At 40.1% G+C, this 11,051-nt stretch overlaps 1 protein-coding gene across 1 annotated transcript; it reads right to left on the reverse strand.

Moving 5' to 3' along the window:
• Window positions 1-736: 736 nt before the first annotated feature.
• On the reverse strand, window positions 737-10,780 carry glipr2l (GLI pathogenesis-related 2, like). The gene is made up of 5 exons (XM_023277166.3): window positions 10,423-10,780; window positions 8,536-8,644; window positions 6,691-6,794; window positions 3,742-3,819; window positions 737-1,447 (listed from the first exon to the last, which is right to left on the reverse strand). The coding sequence occupies exons 1-5, from the start codon at window positions 10,433-10,435 to the stop codon at window positions 1,281-1,283; spliced, it is 471 nt and encodes a 156-aa protein (XP_023132934.2). The 5' UTR covers window positions 10,436-10,780; the 3' UTR covers window positions 737-1,280.
• Between the last annotated feature and the right edge of the window lie 271 nt (window positions 10,781-11,051).

An 11,051-nucleotide genomic window follows, 5' to 3' on the forward strand; every position in this document is an offset into this window, starting at 1 on the left:
TGCAATTCAACCAAAAAGCCTCTTAATTTTTCCTCATGTGGCTGTTTGTTGCAGCTAATTCACTGATCTGATAGCTTGTCTATTGCGCTGAGAGGTGCAGTATATATATATATATATATATATATATTTTTTTTTTTTTTAACCAAATTTGGTTAGTGCACACTGTTTAGCTCTAAGAAAATATAAAATTAGATAGGCAGAAAGATTTTGATCAAATATCACTAATTTAACTATAGATTTCATTATTTTTTTTTCTCACAGAATGGCATGTCACAGATGACACATTACACAACCACTGGAAATTTTTTTTTCTGTTTTTACAGTTTCTGGCTCTAATAAATGGTGAATTTTCTGTGATTTTTTTTCCCAAGCGATAACATGCCTTTCAAACCTGCCAGTTCATCCAGGGTTCATAGTGTTGATGTGAGTATATTATTTGAGATGTTTTTTGAATGAGTTGGAGTAACTCAATTAAATCATATAGCAGAGATGTACTTCGTTTTTCATTTTCAGTCAGTATGTTTAATTAAGTTCATTCAGTGAGTTTGTTCTGAGCATAGGCAAGGTAAGGCAAAAAAAAAATCTAGTAATTACTTTTTTTTAAACAGGCTACATTAAAAAGAACCATTGCTTATTTCAATGTTTTGGAGAAGTAGTCTTCAGTGGATGTGTTGTGAAGTTAAATTTCCTCACTCTGTAATAAACTCACACAAAAAAAACTGACGGCACAAACATGGACAGATGCCAAATGCATTTCTGTCAATCCATCAACTTTATTGTACAAAACTGATTAGAGTACAAGACGTAGACATGGGACTGGAAAAAACTCGAACATACCGAGCATGTTGAGTCATCGGCTTCAAACAAAAAGCAATGACTATGTGTTAATGTGTATCATCTGTCCATTTAACGGAATTAGCTCCCACTCTTACAAGAAAACAGATGTGAAGGAATCTTGTATTTCAGTGTGTGAAATTACAGAAAAGCTGTTGGCATTAATGAAGGAAATACTGGAAATGTTTTGTTAGCGATGTCAAAGATCAGCAATTCTTTATTTTAAACACTGAATCAAACACAGGCCCCCTTTTCAAACTGCAAACATAAAGCCTGAGTGCTTTTCATTCTTACAAACCAGCACAGGGTAACAGTATGGTTCTCTACATGGCAAGAAGTGGTGCTCTCCTGAGTATTCTCCAGTGTCTAGCAGTGCAGGCGGACAACTTCTCTCCCGGAGGATAAAATAAATGCCTTTGGCCATGAGTCAAGGGCTCCATACCTCTCTAGGAGGTGCTTTTAGGCGGGAGGACATTATTCTCAAAGTGTCCCTGGTTGGTGATGTTCCCAGCTGGGGAGTATCTGGCCACCACAAAGGAGGAACCATCAGAAGCGATGGCCTTACCGACCCCCAGCTCTTTACTGCTCTTCCACACCATCGCTGTGAAATGGCCTGTGTGATGAATGGAAATAATAAACAGAAAGAAATTAAAGGGGAAGAGTGAGAAACATGCTCGGCTGAAGCTGAGTGCACACAGTTTTAGGCTCATCTAAATATTTAGAGACGAGAGGAATTTTAACTCCCAAACCTCTACCTTCTCCACTTCATCCTTCTCTTTTTCATATGAATCAGTGTGACTCACGGATGACCTGTGACTGATCTGCTTCATGTGCGATTAAATTACAGCGACTCATAAACACCGAGGCTACGGGGAAAACATCTGGAGGAATTAGGGCAGACTGGATATGGCATGTAGGTTTCAGAGTGACATAGAGGACGGTGGTTTCCCCTCCGTTTCCCCCCATGGCTGCTCACTGAGTCAGACAGTCACACATTGACTGAGGTGTGACACCAGCACAAGAATAACAACAACCTTCCCCCTCATGCCTGAATAAGTGTGACACTGAGAGAGAAAAAGTAAAAACAAGTAAACAGAAAATGACAAAAGAGCAAGAGAAACTGGAGACGAGAAGAAAGAAAATGAAACAAGACTAGTTTTTATGGGGGTATCCAGACTATTGCTCACATTGGGGTGGCACAATGTATGATTAAGTTCTTTCCCAACACATCGCTGCAGGCTAAATAGTTTTCTGGTCACTCACTCTTATAATTTGCTTATGCAGGCAAGACTGCCACATAAAAGTAAATGAGAGCTCATACACGGTATAATAAACTCCCAGGGGAGGGGGTAACAGTGCTAGAAATATGAATGGGGACCAATAAGACTTTAGTCCTAACTGTATTCAGTAGTAGAAAATTAGATGCAATCCATCCATTGATTGCAGTAACACTAAATTGCAGAGAATCCAGATTTTATGATTGTTTGGGGTAAAGGAGAAGGATAGCTCAGAGCCATTGGCATAGCAGTGGTAGAACACAGGGATGGCATGGCAAACAAACATGTTTCAGTTGCAAATGGAACACAAAAGGACCAAAACTGAGCCTTGTGGGACCCCACATGAACTGAGGGCAGTTGAAGAAGATAAGTTGTCAACATTTACTTTGAAAAGTCCAATTGATGTGTACAATGAAATCCAATTGAGAGCAGCTCCACCAAGGCCAACCCAGTTCTCGAATCTTAAGGCCAAGGCCAGGTTTCTGGGTGAGTCTGCTCTGTATCAAGTTTTAGGAAATTAGAAGTCATCTAGTCCCTAATTGCAGAAGGGCAGTATTGCAGAGAATCCAGATTTTCATGATTGCTTGGAGAAAAAGAGCTGTACAGGTGGGAGTCATCAGTGTAGCAGTGGTAGAACATAGGGGTAAAATTCGTGGGCGACAAATACAAACAAAATAGAAAAGGACTAAGCACTGAGACCCCACATAAAATTAGAGCAGTTTTCAGGCATCACTTTTAATACTCAGTTTGAGGAATATGATGAAAACCAGTTCCCTTTCTTTGGTCATTCATTTTAATCATTTGCTTATGCAGCAAAACCGCCATGTAGAAGTACATGAGGACTCATAGATGGTATAATATGCTTTTTACGTAACCCTCAACTGATTAAAAATCTGGAGTTCTGCTGTTTTAGTAGCTGATAAAGCTTATGAGATCATTGCAGTTGAAAATACGTGAGATATGAAAGACACAAGTTTTAAGTTTGTTTCTTTTGGCAGCTCGTTTTGCGTCTGCCTTCCATTGCATAGCAGATTGTTGTTACCAAAGCTCTTTGAAATAGTTTTCATCCCTAGAGTGTACAAGAACTCCAACTAAATCAGAAGTTAAACCTAAATCATATACACTGTAACTAATAAAAACCATGTACAGATTCTTTCTTTAAATATAAAAATATATGCATTTCTATACTGTCTGAACACTTTCCAGCTACAAAAATACAAAACCTTTAAAAATCAGTGCAAAGGTTTTTTGGTTGATCAGACATATATGGTTGTATATGACTGAAGGAAGCTAGTTGTGCTGCTAAAATGCATCTATATGGGAGCATCAGCTGCAGAAAAAAGGTTCTGTGAACTAGTTCTGCCTTAAAAAAACATTATTTTCTTAATGTAACTCCAGTTCTTTGTGTATAGCCGGCTGACAGATTTCATTATTGCTTATGTGGGGTAGCCAGAGTTTAGTCTATAGTGGCCGCCATTGGCTCCGCCTCTGAAAAGGTAAAGGTTTGCTTCTTAAATTAGTGATTCCCAAAACGTTCAATCAAACCTGTATCCACAAAGAACAATGACCCTAAATACGCAAAAATCTTCGCCTGGACTAGATGGTTAGACAGGAAATCAGAGAATCTCACCAGTGCCGGATGAGAATCCAGGACGGTTGAATTTGTACTGTTTCACTTCATCATACCAGCGGTCGGCCACATCCTTCCCTGCACGTACACAGAACAAACACGTTGAACAAGGAAAATCAAATCTGTCATGTGTCATACGCATTAATCAGACTGATAGCGATGTAAGAAGACAGAACTGTGCAGCTACAAATCCCTCTTGGGCATATGTTGTTTACAGTGCTGTACTTCTTGTCACCCAGTTCTGCACTGTAGATGTTTTATGAATCACTTTGGCCTGTGCTGACATATTTCTGCAGTGACTCATGATATCTGAAGTGGAGGGGAAATAGATCCCAGCTGTTCACTCGCAGGAGCTGGCAGTCAGCAGAGCGTCTACTTCAGGCTGTATAGACTAAATTATTCTATCTATGGAGGAATGTGTCTTATTGGATTATAGTGTCTCATTCTCATTATCGAGACTGACATCTATATATGTATACACAATCATCTAGGAGGGAACATTAGATTTCCTTAGGCTGGAAACTACTTAAAGAAATGACAAAAGATTTTGAGACATTGTGATGATGATACATTTTTACTGTAACTGCAATGTCTTCGTAATCAATGTCAAAGTCTGTATTTTCCTCCACATCAGTCCAACAGTTGTTTGAGTGTCTAACAGTCTTTCTGCATGTCTCCACTGGGATTTAGTTCCTTCAAGTGTCCATCGGCAGCTCTTTGAAGACTTCCTCTGCATCACTCTGCTCTTCAGTTTCTCAACAGATTCTGGATGGATTTCAGGTCTGGACCCCCAACATCTTCTCACTGTTTTAATTTCTTCACCACTTTGACTCCATGTTTCACATCATTGTCTTGTTGGAAGCTCCAATGCTGCCCAAGGAGCAGTTTTCCTGCAGACTACCTGATGTTTTCTTCCACAATCTCAGTGTTTCTGTAACCCAGTGGTTATCTAGCCAGCCTGTTATTCAGCGTCAATAGGCACACTGTCTCTTTAAGAGTCACTACAGTAAGCTCTGCTTTACGGTTGTAGAGCAGTGACCTCAGAGGGGGAGAGTTCGCGAGTAGCACTTGAATAATGCTGAGAAGACATGACTTAGCTGTAGCCAGTCTCTACTAGCCGTCTTTCACATCAAGTCACCACTTATATCTTTTCCTGCTAGGTGAGCACATATAATGATGCTATGTGATTGTGCTTGTGTTGTAAAAAAAGATTGCTGGTGTATGTGTAAACATGAAGGTGCAAATGTGCATTTTTCAGTGTTAGATGCTAATCGCGAGCTAACCGCTAATTCACAGCTGAAAGCTAACAGTAAATCGGTTTGTAAATGAGTCACTGTAATGATTTCGTTGCTTATGTATGTTCAATATTGTATACGCTGTACAGAGTTTAAAACTTTAGCACTTGAATAATGCTGAGAGGGGAGAAGACATGGCCGAGCTGTAGCCAGTCTCTACTAGCCGTCTTTCACATCAAGTCACCACTTATATCTTTTCCTGCTAGCGGAGAGTGGACCGAGAGGCTAGCTAGCGATCTGCTAACATTGTGAAGTGCACCGCAAGTGGACCGGAGTCAGGCAGAGACCGCTGTGCCCCCGGACTGGTCGCCAGCCATCACCCAGCTCTGCTCGTGGACAACTTGAGTCAGAAACACAAACTTTTCTTTCTATAGAGCGCTATAGTATTTTTTTTTTTTTTTTTTGGTACCCAAATTTTGTTTCCTTTGCTGAGAATTTTTTTTATTCAGAAATACCAAATTGTGGATCACCACAATTTGTGGAGAGGAGTGACTGTTCATTACCCTAGAGTAAAAGGACTGATTTACTTTTGATAAACATTGCAAAGAGACTGATTGAAAAGAGACATTTTACAAGGTTCTGAGTTGGGATATTTCATTTATATTGTTGGCAACCATTTGTGTTGTGTGACAAAGTCAGATCAATTATATCGAAACTGAGGAGGGTTTATTTTATTATTATTGTTAATATTTTTTTGTTGTTGTTGTTTGCGTGCTTGTGTCACTAACATGAAAGAACATAATTTGAGTTAAACAAACAGGTACTGATTTAAAGGGAAGGGACGTTCCAGTCCATCAAATCTTTTATTTTATTTTATTGGACTTAGGCAGCACACTACTGCCAGACCCAGAATAAATTCCTGCCGAGTACATTTGCATCTGATCTCATCTTTGTTTGTTGTTATTGAAAGAGGGACAAATTGATACTTGGTTACATTTCCTCTTTTCTCATGATGTCGTTTACTTTGACCAGACTGCCTGGTCCATTGGCTGAAAAACAGCCCCAAAGCCTCACATTCCCACCACCAAGTTTGACTGTGGAGATGCTGATCTTGGCCTTAAATGCTTCTCCTTTCTTTGTGTCCAAACAGCTCCATGTTCATAAAGTGATGAGCAGCAGCTTTCTTCTTTGTCCAGCTGAGCTTTAGTGTGTCTGTCTTGGAGAAGTGGAGTCCTCCTTGGTCTGATCCATGGAGACCAGCCTTGTTCTTGGTCTGCTGGAGTGTCTGATGGACATGTTGCTACCAGAACTGCTCACATTCATCAGGATGCTCTTGGTGCTGATCCTTGGATTCTTCTTGTCCTCTACCATTCTTCCAGTGCAGGGCTCACATCTGTCTTCCTAGCAGCCCTTTGACATGTTTCACAGTGTGGAACTCCTTGGACTTTTTCATCATGCTTCAATCTGTGACCACTGGACCTTGAAAACACTTTGATGTGACTTTATAGCCGTTAAACTACATGTGAGCAGCAATACTAAGCTTTTTGGTTGTAGCTATGACTTGCAATTGACTAGTTACTATCACTAACACCATCTTAATGTAGTTTGTCACTTTTTAAAGTAATTTCCATCCAAAGAAACCTATTGGTCAACTAAAAAATTACCTTAAATCTAAATCTAATATGGGTATGTATACTTTTGGTTTCAACTCCACCTGTTTGGTCGTAGGAGGCCCACGCTAGGTTCTCTCCACAGCTCCCTCTGCTGGACTCCACACTGTGTTTCAGGATTCGTGTGCTGGCCAGACTTTCAGCATAACTGTTAAGAGAGACAATGAAAGACAGAGTAAGCAGTGCTCATTTGGTATTCTTCACTATTTCACAGTAAATCCTGCTACAAGCTCACTTCTGTACTGGATAACTTATTGCTACGAGTGGTGTGCATGCAAAGCCTTGTCAGTAGCCTCAGCTTACTGTAACATGTTGCAGTCAATCCCAATAAAACTAGCAACACAGCCTGACCTTAGAGGTGTATTCTAGCATATATCTATAATGCAAAGACAGAAACCATCTCCTCCAGTACTGCTTTTGATATTTTGACTGGGCTGGTTAAAAGATTCGTACTACATTTTCATTAGCTAATTCAATGTTGGAAAGTTCAGTCTCCACAATTACAAAGAAATACTTTTTATCAATATATTGTAGTGATTTTATGTGAAAAAGGGTACAGTAATTTATGACCCATATTGGGTTCCTTATTACAGGCACAGGGTTCAGTATCTTACTCTAGCAATAATTTATTCATATAGGTTTACTATAAGAGACTTTACTGAAAATTTTATGACTTCCTTGACCGTGTGGATAAACCACAGACATTATATGCACTGGAGATTCCACGTTAGTCGAGCTGATGAAGCTTCTCAGATGAAAAGACAAACCTTTTCAACTTGAGCTTTGTTAATTATTTTCCTTGAATTATGCTCCTTAATCTAAACTATTATTCTTTAAATATACAACTTATGTCTTGCAAGGTTGTAGATTTCTTTAGCACATTTTGAGAATAGTTTGAGGGTTAAAAACCTAATTTCCAGCATCCTGGGGAATTTTATGTACCAGTTTGTGCCTTTTTCTGCATCAATTTATTTCAGAAATGTATTTATTAATGTACAGGAAAACACTAAATTCAAGCACCACATGTCAGGTAATGCAGAGCATAATAACAGAATATAATGCAGTAAAGCTCTCAGGCATTCTGTGTGGCTTTCTTATATTCACTCTGCTGTAGATCAGCTTTTCTAGTTTAATATGATCCCTGCTGAGTCAACACATGTACAGCATTTTAAAAGAAATACTCCTGTGATGCCCAGATATGCAGCTTAACTTGCCTCTTTAACTGGGGTGAAACAGCTATATTTGTGTAACCAGCTGGTTTGCACAAAGGGCGAGGCAGAACAGCATTCATAAAGTTCCAATGAACTGCACATTATCTTCAAACTCACACACTTACCATCATATGCAGGTATTAACTGTATTTTTAAAGTCTTTCAAATTCACAGAGATGTTTAAGTATAATATACACTTTTGTTTAAGGTATTTTCTTCTGTTAAAAACACAATTTAACAAACAAAAATCAACTGAAGGCATCACATAATTAAAGATGGTTTTGAGCTCTGTGTTTCTGTTGATTTACATGTGTGAGCAAATGGACTGAAAGACTGTTATTTAGGACTCAGGAGGATGAATTATCTCTGGCACCTTCTCTGAGTTTATTTGTTGATAATGATTTGAACAGTTTGGTGGAAATGAAGCTTCATTCAAACATCATTTGAATAAAATGTAAATGCAGTTGCAATTAGTGGCAACAAATTGTCAACATAACCTGCAATCACAGTGAGAACCAACACCAAAGACCCCCAGATATCGTATTATATTTTGTGGTTATTGCATATGACAGGCTGTGCTTGAACTGTCAGTGTTATCCAGAGCAGGCTGACAATGACTGGTGTGCGTAGTCCCTGCTAATTAGGTTTCTAATTTGATCTGCGTGCGCATTAACCCACCGGGCGGCCTCTCTGCTCAACTTGCTGCTCAGCTTCAGTGGAGGAGCCTGGTGCTTCTTCCTGTACTCGTTATGGCAGCGCAGCACCTCCTCGGAAAACTGCTTTGAGGCTGAGCGACAGAAGAGGACAGAGACAGGAAGAGTCAGACATCCTCTGACAACATCTGACAGAGGAGATAGGCTGATGCAACGTGAAGACTCGGTGCAAACTCCAGCCGAATCCTACAGACTCGAAGGATCTCAGACACCAACTTGGTGACAGATGATGGAGCAGAAAGACGTCACCCACATCATCAACATCACCTCCCTCCTCCTCCTGCTCCTCTGCCCGGTGCCTATCACTCACTGGCCTTTTCATAAAGCCCACAATCTCTCGAGTGCCATGCACAATAGGCGCATTCAAGGAGTCACACAGAAACAACAGAAATGGCCATGCTGCTGGCACTTAACGAGCATGCTGCAAGAAGTGTCCTTACTAAGAATCAGTGCCATCAAACAGGATTAGAGATGGGAAAATAGGGCAGAAATCTGATTTATAGTTCTCTCTATGCTCTGTTGTGACCCAAAATTATTCATATCCATGCCGAATTTTGATTTAAAGTGTTTTTTTTTTCTTTAATTAGTACGTTTCTTCTGGCTGGAAATGACATAAACAAGCAACAAAAGGCCCATTCGAGATGTTAATGATGAATTTGAACAATTTCTAGAATTTTTTTTGTTACATTTTACTAAAAATTTAATGTCCAAAATTATTCATATTCAAATTGTTGCAAACTTTGAAGAAAAAGCAGCTTTAGTATAATTACAAATCATTCAGGTGATTCATACCATGCTCTAGATCATTTTAATACACGATAAACCGAGAACAGCTGATGTAGCAGTTATCTAGTCAGTTACAGGTCAATTGCAAGTCACCAAAGAGGTTAGTGAAGTTACAGAAACCTGCATATTGTGGCTGCTCAGTTTTAAGATATTTTAAATGATTGTAACCTTCTGTATGTTGTTGATTCAGTAAAATGATGTTTTGAAATGTATGCCTTCCTATAGCACATGGCCAATGCTGATTGGCTATAGAGTAAAAGCCCCTCCTTTTCAAGATGGCTTCTCTCAGTACCAAACCATTTGCCTGGTGAAGCCCTGGCAGCAAAAGTTTGTGAATAAAGTAGTGTGCAGGAGTCCGTTTGAAGCTTTTGGAAATGCTTGTCCATTTCCGACTCACCTGTCTCACGAAAGAGAAGTTTGTTTTTGCCTATTGTGGCTGCTCACAAGACGGGGAAAAGCAATATGAAGGCCATATCCAAGTGGTTTCAACTGCCAGTGGCCACAGTGCAAAAGAATAATGAAAAAGCACAAGGAGTTCCACACTTTGAAAAGTCTCGGAAGGATGGCAGACTACAGAAGGGACCAGTGCATTGGCAAGAATGGTAGTGAGACCAAGGAGGACACAACCAGCAGCCTTCCAACCTCAAAAAATGGAGATTGTCTCAAAAGAGAAGTGCAACAAAATCCCAGTGGAGACATGCTAAAAGCCTGATAGCAACTGACTACTAAGAACAGGTGTGAACAATTTTGGACTTTTTTTTTGGGGGGGAAGCATGAAAAAATGTTAGAATTCATAAATAACACAATGCTTTACTGTCTTTTATTTATTCATATATGTCATTTTCAGCCACAGAAAGCATCTATTGATAATGGTATTGGTATATAAATTCACAACAAATCAAAATATAGCATGGTTATGAGTAATTCTGGGCTTAACCGTATGGTAAAACTAACAAGCACACACTCGTGTGCACATGCACTTTCAGGAGTTCAAAGTTCCAACTTGGGCAACAATCAAACAGCCCACAATCAAAGTTACAAGCCTCAGGCTGCAGTATCCACTTACCTGATTTTCCCATGGTGCTGACACAGGAAACTTTCAGTCAGATCAGTAACAAGCTCAGCACAGAGTGAAAACAGCCTCTTCTCCTCCCTCTCTTTCCTTCAGCACTGCCTGTCTCACACTCAAACAGTGTTTATTTCAGACCTTTTACTTTCTCATTCCACCTCCAGCTCACAGAAATAGTGTGAAGTTCCCCTTCAGCTGTTTATCTGGATGCAATTACTGTTGCACAACATGCTTCTTCCTCCAGTTTGGTTTCAGTTCATTTGACCGACCTGTGTCTGTCGCAGCCACACACCCTTCCTATCTGCTTCTATCTTTGTGGCTCAGGGCTGCACACACCCTCACTGTGTCTTCCTACAAGTTAAAGGAGAGCTCTTTCAGTCATCGGTGACATCATCTCTGTGAGACGCATGCCCTTATATGGCTCTGAGGCTCTTGCATTCTTCTGACATTGGTATCCGTGGTGAACGTGGCAGCTGTGGCCCAGGCACCGAGACTTTTCCCACCATCCACACTGTCATGTAGCAGCGCTGGATGAGATCACATGCACAATAAGCTCCTTTCACTTTCACCTCACGGGGGGATGGAGGGGACCTTCCACCTCCATCTTGCAGTTTCTCCACCGACTT

This window comes from Amphiprion ocellaris, chromosome 9 (assembly GCF_022539595.1).
Source record: "Amphiprion ocellaris isolate individual 3 ecotype Okinawa chromosome 9, ASM2253959v1, whole genome shotgun sequence".
Classification (NCBI taxonomy): domain Eukaryota; kingdom Metazoa; phylum Chordata; class Actinopteri; family Pomacentridae; genus Amphiprion; species Amphiprion ocellaris.